This window comes from Anser cygnoides, chromosome 5, assembly GCF_040182565.1.
Source record: "Anser cygnoides isolate HZ-2024a breed goose chromosome 5, Taihu_goose_T2T_genome, whole genome shotgun sequence".
Taxonomy (NCBI): domain Eukaryota; kingdom Metazoa; phylum Chordata; class Aves; order Anseriformes; family Anatidae; genus Anser; species Anser cygnoides.
In genome coordinates this window covers 12,538,297-12,553,793 of record NC_089877.1, presented here as the reverse complement: position 1 = coordinate 12,553,793, position 15,497 = coordinate 12,538,297, and the positions used below count along the sequence as shown (strand labels likewise).

The 15,497-nt window shown below is 69.6% G+C and overlaps 5 protein-coding genes across 11 annotated transcripts; 3 read left to right on the top strand and 2 right to left on the bottom strand.

Annotated features, from left to right (window-relative positions):
• The first annotated feature begins 489 nt into the window (after positions 1-489).
• SMTNL1 (smoothelin like 1) lies at positions 490-3,804 on the top strand. Of its 4 annotated transcripts, XM_066998188.1 has the most exons (9): positions 490-684; positions 1,085-1,340; positions 1,443-1,817; positions 2,003-2,183; positions 2,382-2,412; positions 2,536-2,652; positions 2,949-3,051; positions 3,118-3,269; positions 3,568-3,804. In XM_066998188.1, exons 2-9 carry the CDS (start codon positions 1,092-1,094, stop codon positions 3,710-3,712), a joined length of 1,353 nt encoding a protein of 450 aa, XP_066854289.1. In that variant the 5' UTR covers positions 490-684; positions 1,085-1,091; the 3' UTR covers positions 3,713-3,804. The 4 variants fall into 4 exon arrangements, with proteins under 4 accessions (XP_066854289.1, XP_066854287.1, XP_066854290.1 ...); XM_066998186.1 differs by having other exon boundaries at positions 1,085-1,817; XM_066998189.1 differs by lacking the exon at positions 2,949-3,051 and having other exon boundaries at positions 1,085-1,817; positions 3,213-3,269.
• Positions 3,805-3,867: 63 nt separating this feature from the next.
• UBE2L6 (ubiquitin conjugating enzyme E2 L6) lies at positions 3,868-5,603 on the bottom strand. Of its 2 annotated transcripts, none has more exons than XM_066998196.1 (4): positions 5,454-5,603; positions 4,878-4,967; positions 4,220-4,406; positions 3,868-4,146 (listed from the first exon to the last, which is right to left on the bottom strand). In XM_066998196.1, exons 1-4 carry the CDS (start codon positions 5,478-5,480, stop codon positions 3,983-3,985), a joined length of 468 nt encoding a protein of 155 aa, XP_066854297.1. In that variant the 5' UTR covers positions 5,481-5,603; the 3' UTR covers positions 3,868-3,982. The 2 variants fall into 2 exon arrangements, with proteins under 2 accessions (XP_066854297.1, XP_066854296.1); XM_066998195.1 differs by having other exon boundaries at positions 5,427-5,495.
• Positions 5,060-9,596, top strand: SERPING1 (serpin family G member 1). 2 transcript variants are annotated; one of them, XM_066998185.1, is made up of 8 exons: positions 5,060-5,221; positions 6,871-6,940; positions 7,019-7,511; positions 7,599-7,736; positions 7,808-8,011; positions 8,343-8,485; positions 8,569-8,788; positions 9,031-9,596. In XM_066998185.1, the coding sequence occupies exons 2-8, from the start codon at positions 6,872-6,874 to the stop codon at positions 9,279-9,281; spliced, it is 1,518 nt and encodes a 505-aa protein (XP_066854286.1). In that variant the 5' UTR covers positions 5,060-5,221; position 6,871; the 3' UTR covers positions 9,282-9,596. The 2 variants fall into 2 exon arrangements, with proteins under 2 accessions (XP_066854286.1, XP_047906010.2); XM_048050053.2 differs by lacking the exon at positions 5,060-5,221 and adding an exon at positions 6,197-6,654.
• A 432-nt stretch (positions 9,597-10,028) lies between these two features.
• On the bottom strand, positions 10,029-12,541 carry YPEL4 (yippee like 4). The gene is made up of 5 exons (XM_066997507.1): positions 12,480-12,541; positions 11,341-11,659; positions 10,817-10,860; positions 10,569-10,677; positions 10,029-10,331 (listed from the first exon to the last, which is right to left on the bottom strand). The coding sequence occupies exons 1-5, from the start codon at positions 12,539-12,541 to the stop codon at positions 10,242-10,244; spliced, it is 624 nt and encodes a 207-aa protein (XP_066853608.1). The 3' UTR covers positions 10,029-10,241.
• CLP1 (cleavage factor polyribonucleotide kinase subunit 1) lies at positions 10,814-15,070 on the top strand. 2 transcript variants are annotated; one of them, XM_048050052.2, is made up of 3 exons: positions 10,814-10,830; positions 12,704-13,322; positions 14,221-15,070. In XM_048050052.2, the coding sequence occupies exons 2-3, from the start codon at positions 12,717-12,719 to the stop codon at positions 14,890-14,892; spliced, it is 1,278 nt and encodes a 425-aa protein (XP_047906009.1). In that variant the 5' UTR covers positions 10,814-10,830; positions 12,704-12,716; the 3' UTR covers positions 14,893-15,070. The 2 variants fall into 2 exon arrangements, with proteins under 2 accessions (XP_047906009.1, XP_047906008.1); XM_048050051.2 differs by lacking the exon at positions 10,814-10,830 and adding an exon at positions 12,376-12,518.
• Positions 15,071-15,497: the final 427 nt, after the last annotated feature.

The window sequence follows — 15,497 nt, the reverse complement described above, 5'->3', positions numbered from 1 at the left end:
TGTTCCTCATGTCCCTTCATGTCCCCCATGTCCCCACATGTCCCCCAATGTCCCTCAATGTCCCTCAGTGTCCCCTCATGTCCCCCATGTCCCCCCCCATGTCTCCCCATGCATCTGTGTCCCCAATGTCCCACCACGTTCTCCTGTGTCCCCCCCATCCCCCTGTCTTCCTCTGTCCCCCCACATGCCCCATATCCACCGTGTCCCCCCCAATGTCCCCAATGTTCCCCCCCATGTCCCCCGTGTGCCTGTGCGCTCCATGTCCCCCTGTGTCCCCTCATGTGTTCGTGGTCCCCATGTCCCCCCAAGCCCCCACATCTGTGACCCCCCCCATGTCCCCTGTGTGCCCCATATCCCCCCCGCGCCCACTGTCCTTGTGTCCCCCCGTGCCCCCCACATGTCTGTGTCCCCCCGTGTCCCATTATGCGCCTCCTGTCCCCATGTCCCCCACATGCCATTTCTCCCCGACCCCATGGGGGTACCCCTGTCCCCGTGTGTCCCCATTGTCCCCCCCCGTTTGGCCATCCTGCTGCCACCCACGCGTCCGTGTCCCCTCCTCGCCCGTCCCACAGCGTGTCCCCCGCTCCCCCCCGGCCCCGCTGACTGAAGGCGGCACCTGCGGTGCTCAAATAGCACCGGGGGCCGGGACGGGGCTGGGGAGGCTGGGACGGAGCCTGGAGGACGGTGAGAGCGGCTGGGGGGGGGATACGGGGCAGGGGGCTGGGGGCCGGGGGAGCTGCGGGGGGCAACGGGGGCGTTGGGAAGTGGGGAAGGGGGTGGGGAGCGGAATTGGGATGGGGTGAGGGTGAGGACATGGGGAGGCCGAGGGGAGGCCGGGAGGGGGAATGGGGAGAGGATCGGGGCAGGTGGGAGGGGGACAGGATGGGATTTGGGATGGGGGGGTTGGGGGGGAAGAGGGGCTGGGAGAGGGGGCATTGGGGTGGGGGAGAGCCCGGGATGGGGGGAGGCAGGGGGGGTGAGGCTGCCAGTGCGGAAACTGTGGGCAGTGGGGACAGGGGGAGGCTGGGGGCAGGGGCTGGGGGGGCACAGCGAGCCCCCCGGTGACAGCCCTGCGGCCTTACAGCAGCGGCATGGAGCCCCAGCGAGCCCCCCCAGGAGGCCCTGCCCCCGGAGACCCCAGCCCCAGCGCCCCCGTCGTGGGGGACCCCACGCAGCCACCCGGGGGGACGGCAGAGGCCGGGGGGGAGGCGGGGGGGGAGGCTGCAAAGGGTGCCGGGGGGGAGGCCAAGGGAGCGGAGGACGGTGGGGGTGAGGCCAATGCGGAGGCAGCGAAGGATACTGGGGGTGAGGCCAAGGGAGCAGAAGATGTCGGGGGTGAGGCCAAGACGGAGGCAGCGAAGGGTGCTGGGGGGGAGGCCAAAGGAGCAGAGGATACTGGGGGGGAGGCCAAGGTGGAGGCTGTAAAGGATACTGGGGGTGAGGCCAAGGGAGCAGAAGATGTCGGGGGTGAGGCCAAGGCGGAGGCAGCAAAGGACACCGGGAGTGAGGCTGAGGGGGGGACAGCAAAGGGTGCTGGGGGTGAGGCCAAGGCAACGGAGGCTGCTAGGGAGGAGGGCGAGGTGGAGGCTGCGAGAGGTGCCGGGAGCGAGTCCGAGGCAACAAAGGATGCCGGGAGGGAGGCCGAGGGAGCGGAGGCTGCCGGGGGCAAGGCCGATGGGGAGGCAGCGGAGGAGGCTGTGAAGGAGCCTCCAGCGGCAGAGGCTGCTGGGGGCGAGGCGGAGGCCAGGGGCCTGGAGGAGGCCGCGCCGCAGGAGAAGGCTGAGCCGGTGGCAGCAGGCGGCCCCCGGGGCCGGCAGGTGAGAGGGGACACGATTGGGGTGGCACGGGCGGGGACAGGGGGGTGGCACGGGGCAGGGACATCGGGGTGGCACGGGCGGGCGGCCGAGCTGCGGTGGGACAGCAGGGGGACAGGAGGATGGGGGGACAGGGCCGGGGCAGGACACGGTGCCACGTCCCGCTGCCACCCCTCCTGTGCCCGCAGGCCCGGCAGGAGCCCACCTGGCTGCAGGACGAGGAGGACGAGCTGTGGCCCGAGTTCCCCCCGTGCTCACCCACCACAGAGGGGGCCGCCAGCCCCACGTCCCCCCTCTCTCCCTCATCCCCTGTGTCCCCCATGTCCCCTACGTCGCCCCTGTCCCCTGTGTCCCCCACATCCCCCACAGGTAAGGGCCGTACTCAGACACTGGAGCCCCCTATAGATCCCCTATAGATGCCCACATCCCCTCCCTGTAGGGTCTCCTCTGTCCCCAGTCCAGGGATGCCCCTCAGTCTGGGATCCCCCACCCAAGGGTGCCCCCAGGGGGTGTCCCCATGCCTGGCACCCCCGCCCACCCCACTGACCCCTCTGATTTCCCCCGCAGCTGGTGCTGAGGGCTCGGGAGGCAGCGAGAGGTGAGAGCCGGTGGGTGGGACCCCAAAACCCAGCTGTCCCCACGGGTGCCACCCCATCCCCGTAGGTGGCACCCCCAGTGGTGCCCCCGTCCCCACGCACGGTGGCCACACCTGTGTCCCCAGGGGTGCGTCCCCAGGGGGGCCGCGGGACCGGGCGCCCCCCAGGGTGGTGGCCGTGGGGCGGCCACGGGCGAGTGCCAAGGCACAGGGGCGCAGCGCCATCCTGGAGAAGTTCGGAGGGTGAGTAGGGCCTGGGGGGGGGGCAGGGGGCAATAGGGGCACAATGGGGTGGCTGGGGGGGAGCGGGGTGCATGAAGTAGTCGGGGAGGGAACGGTGTTGTCATGGGGCAACGGGGGGACGTGGGACAGCAGGGGACACTGTGGGGGCACAGGGCGAGGGGGGGACCCTGGGGTAAGGAGGTGGGCACGGGGCAGGATGAGATACAGGGGACGTGGGGCACGGGGTGGGGGGCCCCGTGAGGGAAACGAACTCGCGGGGACACGGGGCGCTGCCCCACGGAGCGGGTCGGCCACAGGGCAGCCAAGGGCCCGGCCCCACACCTGAAGCGCCCGGGGGGCACCGGCTCGGTGAAGGCCATGCTGCTGGAGTGGTGCCGCGCCAGGACCCGTGGCTACCAGGTGAGGGGCGGCGGGGCGGGGGGACGGGGGGGCTGCCGGCACCCTGACCCCCCGCTGCCCACCCAGCACGTGGACATCCAGAACTTCTCGGGGAGCTGGGGCAGCGGCCTGGCCTTCTGCGCCCTCATCCACAGCTTCTTCCCCGACGCCTTCGACTACAGCGGCCTGGAGCCCCACGACCGCCGGCACAACTTCACCCTGGCCTTCGCCACTGCAGAGTGAGCACGTCCCCGTCCCCGTCTCCATCCCTGTCCCCTCCGGACAGTGATATTTGGCCCCATGGGGAGGTTCAGGTTGGAAACGAGGAGACGTTTCTTCTCAGAAAGAGCAGTCAGGCGTTGGGACGGGTTGCCCAGGGAGGTGGGGGAGTCACCGTCCCTGGGGGTGTTCAAGGAAGGGTTGGACGTGGTGCTTAGGGACATGGGTCAGTGGGTGACATCGGTGGTAGGGGATGGTGGGGCCAGGTGATCCTGGAGGGCTTTCCCAACCCTAATGACTCTGGTTCTGTGATTTTAGGGCGCGGGCCGACTGCGCCCCGCTGCTGGACGTGGAGGACATGCTGCGGCTGGCAGTGCCCGATGCCAAGTGCATCTACACCTACGTGCAGGAGCTGTACCGCAGCCTGGTGGCCAAGGGGCTGGTGAAGACCAAGAAGCGCTGAGCCCCCTCCCCGGCCCCCAGCACCCACCCCGCTCCCCACCCCAGCGTTTCGTCCCCCCGCGTGGATCCCCGGCAGTAAAGGTTTGCAGTGCCCGGCCTTGTCTCTTTTTCTGGGGGACCCCATCGTGTTGAAGGCTCATGGGGACGAAGCAGGAGCAGCAATAAATTAATTACTTTATGGATGGAGTGTGGGGACCCATAGCTCACCGAGGTGGGGGCAATGTCCAGGCCCCTGGGGGGCTCAGAACGGGGCCGGGGTCCTGAGCTCAGCTCAGGACCCGGGAGGCTCAGGCCGCGGCTCCGCGTGGCCACGGGTGTGTTCCTCTGCACGTCGCCAGAAGATTTCAGGCTGCTCGCTCAGCTCACGGGCCAGCCCCAGGCGCATCACCCGCTCCGTGTCAGGGCCGTCCAGCAGCAGCAGCAGGTCCTGCAGCACTGCAGGGGGTACACGGGGGGGTCAGCACCCGGACCCACCGCACCCTGGCACCCCCCAGCCCCCGGCACCCACCGTGGACGGCGTGGGTGGTGGCCTGCCAGTGGTCAGGGGAGGTGAGGGGCTGGCAGACGTGGCCGTCCTCGTCCACACCGGGGTGGTAGATGCTGGTCAGGAGCCTGGCGCGGGGGGGGGCCAGCGGGTGGTATGGGGAGAAGGCCAGCTCGAAGCGGAAGGCGCCCATGTTGTAGGGGGGGTTGTTCTGATGCACAAAGGGGGGTGTCTCAGCCCCCCAGTGCCGCCCAGGCACAGAGGGGATCCCCCTGGGATAGCCCCCACGGAGCACCCGCAGCCCCGTGGCCCCCACGGAGGGGTGGGAACCCCACCCAGAGCCCCCTGGGTTCTGCACGGTGTCCCCAGGGGAAGCCCCCCGCCAGTGCTTCCCACAATACACCCCTCCCGTGTCCCCAAGGACCCCTGTGCACCCCCAGGACCCCTGGGACACCCCATGCACCCATGGCACCCCTGTGCACCCAGCACCCCTCATGCCCCTGTGTCGTCCCCAAGGGACCTCCCCTGTATCCTCCCCACCCCCAGAACCCCCTGCCCCCAGGACCCCCTTGTGACACCCCCTACTCCCAGGGCATCCCCCCCAAGACCCCCTCAGACGTCCCCATCCCCAGGACCCCCATAACCCCCCCACGCCAGGACCCCCCCGGCTCCCCCCGCTCACGGGCAGCAGCAGCCCCCTCCAGCGCAGCACGTCGCCCCCCAGCAGCTGCAGATCGCAGACCCCATTCCACTGCCGCGCCTCCTCCAGCTCCTGCGGGGGGGGGGGGGGCGAGATAAGGGGCGGGGTCACCCCCGGTACACGCCCCATCGGGGAAACGAAACTGGAAGTTGGCACCCACCGACACCCACCGGCACCCAGCGACACCTCCCGGCACCGGGACCCACTGACACCCCCCGGCACTGGGAACCTCCTGGCACTGCACCCACTGACGCCCACTGGCACCCACCAGCACCCACCGACACCCTTTGGCACCCAGCGACACCCACCAGCACCGGCACCCACCGGTACTGACACCCACCAGCACCCACTGACACCCACCGACACCAACACCCGCCGGCACCGGGATCCCCCCCGCGCCCTCACCTCGAGGCCAGCACCCCCACCAGTGCCACCAGCATCCCCCCACGACCCCTGCCCCCAAATACCAACCCCCTGCACCCCCCCGCACCCCAGTACCGGGACCCCCGCCCCATTAGGGTGGGCACCCACCAGACCACCCCCTGTGCCCCCACCCACCACCGCGAGTCTCCTGCTCATGGCCATCGAGTGCCCAGTGCCTGGTGCCCGGTGTCCCTTGGAGCACCTTGGGGTGGGACTCGCCCGAGGCCACCCCCCTCAGGGGTGGGGCAGGAGGCTCCAGCCCCTCCCTGAACATGGAGGTCGGGGGGGGGCACCTGGGGGCAACAGGGGTGGGGGCCTTGAGGCAGGAGCCCCCAGAGCCCCCAGAGCACTTGGCAGCTCTCTACGGGGCATGGAATCCCCCCCCCGGGCACCCCTAAAGGGGCTACGAGGCCCCTACCCCACGTGGAGAGATGCGTGGGGAGGGGGGGGCACAGCACCCAGACCTCCCCACAAGTCTGCTGTGGACACGGAGAGGGAGCTCGATCCCGAGCCTGAGTGGGCAGAATGCCCCGTGACACTGCGGGGGCCATGGAGGGGGGCAGTTGGGTGGCTAGGCTGTCCCTTGGCACCACAAGGGGCATGAAGAGGGGGCAGCTGGGTGGCTAGAACACCACGGGGATTGTAGAAAAGGGGCAGCTGAGTGGCTGGACAGCCCGTTGGCACCACAAGGGTCATAAAGACGGGGCAGTTGAGTGGCTAGAACACCACAGGGGTCATAGAGAAGGGGCAGTTGGGTGGCTAGACTGTCCTTTGTCACCACAAGGGGCATAAAGACGGGGCAGTTGAGTGGCTAGAACACCACAGGGGTCATAGAGAAGGGGCAGTTGGGTGGCTAGACTGTCCTTTGTCACCACAAGGGGCATAAAGACGGGGCAGTTGAGTGGCTAGAACACCACAGGGGTCATAGAGAAGGGGCAGTTGGGTGGCTAGACTGTCCTTTGTCACCACAAGGGGCATAAAGACGGGGCAGTTGAGTGGCTAGACAGCCCCTGGTCACCTCAGGGGTCATAGAGAAGGGGCAGTTGAGTGGCTAGGCTGCCCTACCCCACCTCCCAATGAGTGCCTCCGTGAGGGGGGCAGGTCCTCCAGCCGCCGCGGGGTGGGTCGGGCGATGCCGGGTCTGCACCTCTCACCGCGGGTGCCCCCGCCAAGCCCGGCCCCCAGCCCCCCCTGCACCCTCCCTCTGCCGGGGCTGATTTACGGGAAGCCTCCCCGGCCTCCCGCCCTCCTTAATCTTTAACCACGCGGGCCTGCGGCCGGCCAGTTCCCCCCTGCGCCCGGCCGGACACTCGGGGAGCACCCCGCCAGCACCCAGGTGGGACGGGGGGCTGCCTCCCCCATCGCCCAGGGCTGGTGGGGGATGTTGGGCAGGGGGCACGAGGGGCTGGGGGTGCACGGTTTGTGGGTACAGGCGGTGCAGGAACAGGGTGCTGGGGTGAGGGGTGAGGGCATTGCCAAATGGGGGGGTGCCGGGGGCTGGAGTGGGGGCGTTGGGTGCCCTTACAAGCCTTGACCAGTGCTTGCCCACCAGGATGGCCACCGTGAAGTTCTGCCTGCCCCTGCTGTGGGTGGTGGCCGTAGCCACTGCCGCTGTCACCCCGGTAAGTGTGGCCCAGGGACATGGGCTCCCCACCCCTGGGTGCCCCCCTGCCCACCCTCACCGGGGTTCCCGTGCCCAGGTCCCCACGCCGGAGGCTTCTTCCAGCACGCTGAGCCTGGTCACACTGCAGCCGGCACGGACGGTGTCCCCACGTCCTACCCCAGGCCCTCTGGGGGATGTGGAGACGCCGTCCCCGACTGCGCCCAGCCCTGAGGAGGAGCCCGTCCTGGATGTCACCCTCAAGGACGAGGAGCCCCCGGGAACCCAGGAGCCAGAGGCAGCACCTGAGGAGCCTGGGACCACCACCAGCGGGAGCACAGCAGGACCTACGCCTGGGACCACCGAGGGTCCCTCCGGCACTCCGACCACAAGCGCTCCGCCGTGCCCCGGTGACAAGGACCCCCCTGAGGCCTGCGGGGCACCCACGGGGGCGCAGAGGGCGGCTGTGGCCGAGGCCCTGGGCACCTTCGCCGTGCGTTTCTACCGGCACATGGCGGAGACGGCCGAGCCCGGCGCCAACCTGCTCTTCTCCCCCCTCAACGTGGCCCTGGGGCTCTCGCACCTCTTGCTGGGTGAGGGGCTCCGTGGGGCACCGCCACCCATCCTGGCACCCACGGGTGCCACCATGGGTGCCCGCTGAGCCTCGCCGTCGCCCACAGGTGCCCGGGGTGAGACCCAGGAGCGCCTGGCCGCCGTCCTGGGCTACCCGCCGGGGCTGGCATGCGTGCACGGAGCCCTGCAGCAGCTGGCCGCCGTGCCCGGGCTGCTGGCTGCCTCGCAGATCTTCCACCACCCAGGTGAGCCGGGTGTCAGTGGGGGGGGAGCCGTGGTGGGGGCAAACACAGGGACTGATGCGCCTCTCGTGCAGACCTGTGCCTGCGGCCCCGCTTCTTGAACGAGTCGCTGCGCTTCTACGAGGCCCTGCCGCAGGTGCTGAGCGGCAACGAGAGCCTGGACCTGCAGAGCATCAACGCCTGGGTGCGCCAGGCCACCCATGGGCGCCTGCCCCAGCTGCTGGCCCAGCTGCCCCACGAGCCGCGCCTGGTGCTGCTCAGCGCCGTCCACTTCCAGGGTATGCTGCTGCCGCCTGGGATCCACCCGGGATCCACCCGGGGATCTGTCTGGGATTTGTCCTTGGGTTCCCCGGTTCCCGTGGTCCACCCTGGGATCCATCCCAGTTTCCAGCCCTTGCAGTCAGCCCAGCGCCCACCCTGGGATCCCACCCGGCGTGTGTCCTGGGATCTGTCCTCAAATCTGCCCCGGGGATCTGCCCAGGATCTGGTGCAGGGCTTGGGCCGAGGGCACTCATGCAGCAGCTGCCCTGCTGGAACCCTCACCCCCCGCACCCTGGAGGCCCCCATCCCCACGACCCCCCCGTCCCCACGGGTCCCATGTCCCCACAGCCCAGTGGCAGACGCCGTTCAAGGCCAAGCAGACGGTGCCGCTGCCCTTCCTGCGCCCCGGCCTCCCGCCCGTGCCCGTGCCCACCATGACCAGCAAGAAGTACCCCGTGGCCTCCTTCACCGACTCCCACCTGCAGGTCCAGGTACCCACACCCCCCGACATCAATCCCACGGGACATCCGGGTGGGATGTCACCCCCGCGGTGACACGCGGGTCCGTCCCCCAGGTGGGGCGGCTGGACCTGAGCGAGGGGCTGAGCCTGGTGGTGCTGGTGCCGCGGGGAGCCCCGGAGGCGCTGGGGGCCGTGGAGCGGGCGCTGGACCCCCCGACCTTCCTGGCGCTGCTGCAGAGGGCAGCCAGCACCCCAACGCGCGCCACTGCCATCGCCCTGCCCCGCATGCACCTCGACCTCACCATGGACGTGGTGTCCCTGGTCCACGACATGGGTAAGGCATCCCCCATCACCCGGCCCTATAACACCCGGGAGGAGTCCCCGATGTCCCCAGCTCCCCACCGCCCCCATGTCCCCTCTGTCCCAGGCGGCCCCAACAACCCCATGCCCTCAGCGTCCCCCACATCCCTTAGCGTCCCCCATTTTCTGCCATTGCCCCCGGTGTCCCCCCGTGTCCCCATGTCCCCCTGCGTCCCCCCCGTGTCCCCGTGGTGGTGCTGAGGCCGGGTGTCGCAGACTACGGGCTGTTCCTGGACGCGGAGCTGTGCGGGCTGGCGCGGGGCCCGGCGGTGGCGGTGGACGCGGCGCAGCACCGGGCCGTGCTGACGCTGGACGAGACCGGCGTGGAGGCGGCGGGCGCCATGGCCACCTCGGTGGCCCGCACGGCCCTGCTGCTGGAGGCTCTGCAGCCATTCCTCTTCGTCATCTGGGACCACGCCGGCGCCATCCCCCTCTTCATGGGGCGCCTCAGCGACCCCCAGCCCTGACACCTGCCTCATGGAGGCCCTTGCATGGCCCCCTCCTTCCTCCCCTCCCTTTCCTCCATCCCTCCTCTCCTCCGTCCTTGCTCTCCTCCTCTCCCTGCTTCTCTTCGCCCTCCTTCCATCCCTCTCTCCCCCTTCCCATCCCTCCCTCCCTTTTTCCTCCTTCCTTCCCTCCCTTCTTACCCCTTTCCTCCACTCCTCCCTTCCTCTCCTCCCTCCTTCCTTCTCTCCTCCCCTTCCCTCCCTCCTTCCCTTGTCCCTCCCTCTCTCCCTGCTTCCTCCTCTCCCTCCTTCCGTCTCTCTCTCTTCCCCTTCCCATCCCTCCCCATCCCATCCCATCCCATCCCATCCCATCCCATCCCATCCCATCCCATCCCATCCCATCCCATCCCTCCCTTCTTACCCCTTCTCATCCCTCCCTCCCTCCCTCTCCTTCCCCCCTTCACCCCCCCCCCCCCACCTCTCCCAGCCCCCTGGGGTGCCGCCGAGCCCCTGGCCCCCAGCCACCCCATAAGCTCCGGGCCTGGGGCCCCAATAAATGCTCTGACCCCCTGCAGGGCTCCTGTTGGAGGGGGGAAGGCAGCCCGGGGGGGCTATTAGGCTATTTGGGGTGGCAAATGGGGGGGCTATCGCCACCAGCACGTCCGGGGGAGCGCTGGGCACGTGCCAGGTGTCCCCCGGGAGGGCCGGGGCTAAGCGAGGGGAGCGCAGCAGTGCCGGGGGGGTGACACCTGGCACCTTCCTATGAAAAAAAAAAAAAGCTTTTATTCCCCTAAAAAAGCTGCCCGCAGCCCCCCCGTGCTGGTGATGGGCCCTGTGCTCCCCCGGCGGGTGGCACGGGCTGCCACGGGGTGCCCCCACCACAGGGCACCGGGAAGGTGCGGAGTGGGGGGGACACCGTGCCAGCACCCCGGCGCCAGGGCCCCCCCCGTGCAGGTGCTGCGGGGTGCCCCCGCCGTGCCGTCAGTCCCAGCCGTTCTCCTTCACCATGTGCGACGTCTCGATGATGAACTTCCCCTCCTTGTACTTCTGGCTGCTCTCGAAGGCCTGCTCCTGGGGGGAGGGCAGCCTGAGACACCCCCCAACCCGGCTCCCCTGCGGCTCGGGGGGGCCCGGGTCACCCTGAGCACGTATTGAGGGTTTGGGGTGCCAGGGGCAATGCCCACCCCGCACGTTTTGGGGTGCTGGGGGTGTGCCGGGGTGCCCACGCTAAGGCTTTGGGATGCGGGGGGCAGTGCCCGCCCCGAAGATTTGGGATCCTGGGGGGGGCCAGGACACGGGACAACTCACGTATTTCCAGCCCAGGGTGGTTTTGCAGCTCTCGCAGAAGATGTCGGCCACCGAGTGGAGCCCGGTGAGCAGCAGCCGCTGCTCGGCCGGGCCGCAGCCCACGTTAACCCTGCGCAAAACCAGGAGCCGTGGGCACGCCGGGGGCGTCCCCCCCATCCCCTGCGCCCCTCAGGACAAAGCAGAGCCCTGGGGGGACAGCCTGGCCCCGGGGACACCCCCCGGCACGCTGCGGGCCCCGTGGTACTCACACGGAGTTGAAGAGGTAGGCACGGCCATGGCTGCCCTGGAAGGACTGCGGGGACACGGCACCAGTCACCGCGGGGCCCCCCCCGGCCCCACCACGCCACCCGGGGGCACCGCCACAGGGGGGGGGACGCCCATGGAGGGGGTGCGGTGACCTCCAGGGCGTCAGAGCAAGGATCCCTGCCACCCCAGGCACAGCACTGCGGGCGGGAGGGGGGGCACTTGGTGCCCTGGGGACGCCGGGGTGCAGTGCTCACCATGACGGGGGCACCGTGGAGGGCTAAGGGGCATCATGGGGACGCTCGTCACCCCGGGGACACCACGGAATGGATGCCCACCACCCCGGGGACCCCACGCGGGTATGCCCCCCGCCCCGGGGACCCACAAAATGGACGCCCAGCACCCCGGGGACGCTCGCTATATACCAGCCCCCCCCCCAGGGGAGGATGCTCGCTGTCTCACGGCCCCGGGGGGGACATTTAGGGGGGGGGGGGGGGGGGAGGACATGGGCGCAGCGTGGGGGGGGCACCTTGGAGATGAGCTCCTCGTGCCTGGCCAGGTGTGCCCGGCAGTGGACGCAGCTGTAGGTGCGGTGTGAGCGGGGCAGGTAGCTGTGGAAGGTCCGGGGGGGCAGGCAGGCGGCGGGGGGCAGGTGGCGGCGGGACGGCGGCGGTGGCACGGAGGGTGGCAGGGCCCCGGGGGGCCGGGGGGGCGCGGGGGGCACCGTGCACCCCCCGCAGAGCCGCTCGCAGGGGAAGCAGCGCAGCAGGGTGCTGAGAGCCGTCTTTCCTCCCGCGCCGGGGCCCCCCCAGGGGAGAAGGGGCTGGAAATGGGGGGGGGGGGGCGACCTGCAAAGGGGAGAAAAGTGAGGGGGGGGGCAGCGCTGTGCCCCCCCCTCAAGTGTCTCGGGGGGGGGCAGTCCCCCGTGTGCCCCCCCTGGGGACACGGGGGTTGGGGGGGTCGGGGGGATGGGGAGGTCCGGGGTGGTTTGGGGGGGTCTGGGGGGGTCTGGGGGGGCTCGGGGGGGTCCGTGGGGGTGCGGGGGGGTCGGTGCCGCGCTCACCGCCTGCCGCTGTCCCCGCTGTCCCCGGTGTCGCCGTCCCCGGTGCCGGCACCGGGCGGGAGAAGGGGGGTGGGGATGGAGGGGGGGGGGGGGGAATGGGGGGGGCACCGCACGCCCGGGGACTGCATCACGGCACCGTGACTCATCCCCCGCGTGACGTCACTGTGACGTCACCACCTTGATGTCACTGCCATGATGTCACTGCTGTGATGTCACCCCCCGAGGGGGCCACCACAGAGACAGGGTGGCGGGTGTCACCTCGGGGTCCACCCCCCCCCTCCAGCCTCGGCTCCCCGCAGAGGGCCCCCCCGGGGAGGGGCATGCAAATGAGATGCAAATGAGTTTGGTGCAGGGAGGGCAGGGCTGCGTGCAAGTGGCGTGCAAACACAAGGTGAATGGCGCCGGGGGGGGGGGCCACACGCTGATAGGCAGTCCCTATCAGGACTATAGACCCCCGGTGGTGGTGGGGGGGGAGTTATATGCAAATGAGATGCTAATTAATCGGGGGGGCAGAGCCCTGTTCCTTGAGGCAGGCCTGGACTACAACACCCAGGATGCCCCGCGCGGCTGCCATGGCAACGCCCCTCCCGGCGGGCTCTAGTGACCTCACTTCCGGCGCGTCCCGCGGCCCCAGCAGGGCGCCGGTAGGCGGGTGGGGGGGCGCCATGTTGGGGGGGGCCGGGACCCCAAATCAGGCGGGGGGACCGGGAGGGGCCCGGGGGCGCTGAGGGGGCGCTGAGGGGGCCGGGGGGGCGGCGGGGATGCGGGGCGGGGGCGGCGGGTGAGGGCCGAGGCCCCGGCGCTGCATCCCCCCGGTGCGTCCCGTCAGGGCCGGCGCCAAGATGGCGGAGGACGGCGGCGAGGAGAAGAAGCAGGTGGCCAAGTTCGAGCTGGAGCGCGAGACGGAGCTGCGCTTCGAGGTGGAGGCCTCGCAGACGGTGCAGATGGAGCTGCTGACCGGCATGGCCGAGGTGTTCGGCACCGAGCTGACCCGCAACAAGAAGTTCACCTTCGACGCCGGCGCCAAGGTGGCCGTCTTCACCTGGCACGGCTGCACCGTGCAGCTCAGCGGGCGCACCGAGGTGGCCTACGTGTCCAAGGACACCCCCATGCTGCTCTACCTCAACACGCACACGGCCCTGGAGCAGATGCGGCGGCAGGCGGAGCGCGAGGACGAGCGGGGGCCCCGCGTCATGGTGGTGGGCCCCACGGACGTGGGCAAGTCCACCGTGTGCCGCCTGCTGCTCAACTACGCCGTGCGCCTGGGGCGCCGGCCCACCTTCGTGGAGCTGGACGTGGGCCAGGGCTCCGTCTCCATCCCCGGCACCATGGGCGCCCTCTACATCGAGCGGCCGGCGGACGTGGAGGAAGGGTTTTCCCTCCAGGCTCCGCTGGTCTACCACTTCGGCTCCACCACGCCTGGCACCAACATCAAGCTCTACAACAAGGTGAGCCCCTGGGACCTCACCCCACGGACAGCCCCGCCTGCAGCAGGGCAGGGGTTCCCTGCCTGCCTGCGTGAGTCTGGGGTCACCCAGTTGGTTTTGGTACCGTACAACACCACGGCTGTGCCCGGCTGAGCTGGGTGAGCCCCGACACGAGGCTCACCACGGGTGTCAGCTCGCAGCGAGGAGCCTGGCCCCGCCAGCTCTGTTAGGACTGAAGCTGCACAGCTTCCTTGCCCTTTCTGCTGCCCCCAGCCAGGCTGTCTGTGCGCGGAGACCCCCCGGGCAGAAAGAGGTCCCACAAAAGCACATAGAAGCCGATCTGAACTTGCAGCGTCCTGCTGCACCTGCTGCTTGGTGACAGTTGGAGGCCCCTGTTTGGCCCACAGCCATTCTCAGCCCCCTCTTGCCCTCGTCCCATCTGTGGGACACCAGGGAGCAGCTCTCCTGGTGTGGCTGAGCACCCTTAAGATCTCGTAATGTGTTTTAGGAACGGCTCCAGCACTGAGCCTGACTGCTGACTGGGAGGATGGATTTCCCCCCAGGGGGCTGCCCACAAGCCGGGCAGTGCTCCTGTGTCAGTAAATAAACCTGCCAAGCGCATTTAGGGACGTTGCTGATGGTCAGCGTGTCCCTAAGAACAGGGCAGGGCCTCGTGGTGTGGCCTCCTGCCACTTTGGGAATAAAACCTCCTGGCCACCCCCCATCAGAATCGATGCGGTTTGCCTTGTGCACCCCGGGAACGGGGCCCAAAGGTGATGGTGAGGGTTTTTTGGGGGGTGAATTTTGGGATGCTGAAGTAGAGGAGGTTGTTTGGGATGACGCTGTGGGGAGCGAGGCGGGCAGGGGGAAGAGTCCAGCTCCCGCTGTGCCCCAAAACCTCTCCCCATCTCCGCTGCAGATCACGTCCCGGCTGGCCGACGTCTTCAACCAGCGGTGCGAGGTGAACCGCCGCGCCTCGGTGAGCGGCTGCGTCATCAACACGTGCGGCTGGGTGAAGGGCTCGGGCTACCAGGCGCTGGTGCACGCCGCTTCCGCCTTCGAGGTGGACGTGGTGGTGGTGCTGGACCAGGAGCGGCTCTACAACGAGCTCAAGAGGGACCTGCCCCACTTTGTGCGCACCGTGCTGCTCCCCAAATCCGGCGGGGTGGTGGAGCGCTCCAAGGACTTCCGCCGCGAGTGCAGGGACGACCGCATCCGCGAGTACTTCTACGGCTTCCGGGGCTGCTTCTACCCACACGCTTTCGACGTCAAGTTCTCCGACGTGAAGATCTACAAGGTGGGGGCCCCCACCATCCCGGACTCGTGCCTGCCCTTGGGGATGTCGCAGGAGGACAACCAGCTGAAGCTGGTGCCGGTGACGCCGGGCAGGGACATGGTGCACCACCTGCTGAGCGTCAGCATGGCCGACAGCGCCGACGACAACATCTCCGAGACCAGCGTGGCCGGCTTCATCGTGGTCACTGGCGTCGACCTGGAGCGCCAGGTCTTCACCGTGCTCTCGCCCGCGCCTCGCCCCCTGCCCAAGAACTTCCTCCTCATCATGGACATTCGCTTCATGGACCTCAAGTAGCGCCCGCGGGCTGCTGTGGGGGCGTGCGGGGGGCCGCGCCCTGCGTCCCACGGGGGGCTCCCGGTGGCTGGGCGTCACCCGGGGGCCGCTGCAGTGGCTGTGCGCCGCGGGGTGAGCGGTGCCCGCCTCCCGCTTTTATACTTTTTGTAGCTTTTGTTATTAAATCCCTGCCTTTTGCTCTCCGGCTCCTGCTGCCTTCTGCCCCCGGCGGCGGGGAGGGCACCCCGGGGTGCTCAGGGCAAGCCCCCAGCCCCAGGACAACCACCCAAAACCGGGCCGCGTGTGACCGGCGGACCCCCGGGCACCCCTTTTCCCATGTAGGGGTCCCGGGGTTGGGCTTTGGGGTGCCCCCCCCCCCGCCCCAGTTCCATGCCCGGGGCTCCCCCAGCGCGGCGTCCCCCTCCCCACCACGGTACACCCCCTCTCCATCATGGTATATCCCAACATGGAGGACCACGCGCATGCGCCGCTCCCCCCTCGAAGCCAACCCCATGCCCACAGTCCGCTCTTCCTTCCCTCCTCCCCCTGCGCATGCGCCGCTCCCCCCCCGACACCACCCCCGTGCCCACACTCCGCCCCACCTTCCCGCCTCCCTCTCTGCGCAC

Bases quoted from the DNA above. Each gene is read 5' to 3' on its own strand.
- UBE2L6 (XM_066998195.1), bottom strand. From the start codon at position 5,480: ATGGCCATGAGCAGGAGACTCGCGGTGGTGGGTGGGGGCACAGGGGGT. The intron at 4,968-5,426 runs GTGGGTGCCCAC...CCCCCCCCGCAG, and splicing joins GGGGCACAGGGGGTGGTCTG to GAGCTGGAGGAGGCGCGGCA. The intron at 4,407-4,877 runs GTGAGCGGGGGG...TTTGTGCATCAG, and splicing joins GGAGGGGGCTGCTGCTGCCC to AACAACCCCCCCTACAACAT.
- SMTNL1 (XM_066998186.1), top strand. From the start codon at position 1,092: ATGGAGCCCCAGCGAGCCCCCCCAGGAGGCCCTGCCCCCGGAGACCCC. The intron at 1,818-2,002 runs GTGAGAGGGGAC...CTGTGCCCGCAG, and splicing joins GCGGCCCCCGGGGCCGGCAG to GCCCGGCAGGAGCCCACCTG. The intron at 3,270-3,567 runs GTGAGCACGTCC...CTGTGATTTTAG, and splicing joins CTGGCCTTCGCCACTGCAGA to GGCGCGGGCCGACTGCGCCC.
- YPEL4 (XM_066997507.1), bottom strand. From the start codon at position 12,541: ATGGCGCCCCCCCACCCGCCTACCGGCGCCCTGCTGGGGCCGCGGGAC. The intron at 10,861-11,340 runs GTGCCCCCCCCA...GTGTCCCCGCAG, and splicing joins ACGAGGAGCTCATCTCCAAG to TCCTTCCAGGGCAGCCATGG. The intron at 10,678-10,816 runs GTGAGTACCACG...GGTTTTGCGCAG, and splicing joins GCCTACCTCTTCAACTCCGT to GGTTAACGTGGGCTGCGGCC.
- SERPING1 (XM_066998185.1), top strand. From the start codon at position 6,872: ATGGCCACCGTGAAGTTCTGCCTGCCCCTGCTGTGGGTGGTGGCCGTA. The intron at 8,012-8,342 runs GTATGCTGCTGC...ATGTCCCCACAG, and splicing joins CAGCGCCGTCCACTTCCAGG to CCCAGTGGCAGACGCCGTTC. The intron at 8,486-8,568 runs GTACCCACACCC...TCCGTCCCCCAG, and splicing joins ACTCCCACCTGCAGGTCCAG to GTGGGGCGGCTGGACCTGAG.
- CLP1 (XM_048050052.2), top strand. From the start codon at position 12,717: ATGGCGGAGGACGGCGGCGAGGAGAAGAAGCAGGTGGCCAAGTTCGAG. The intron at 13,323-14,220 runs GTGAGCCCCTGG...TCTCCGCTGCAG, and splicing joins ACATCAAGCTCTACAACAAG to ATCACGTCCCGGCTGGCCGA.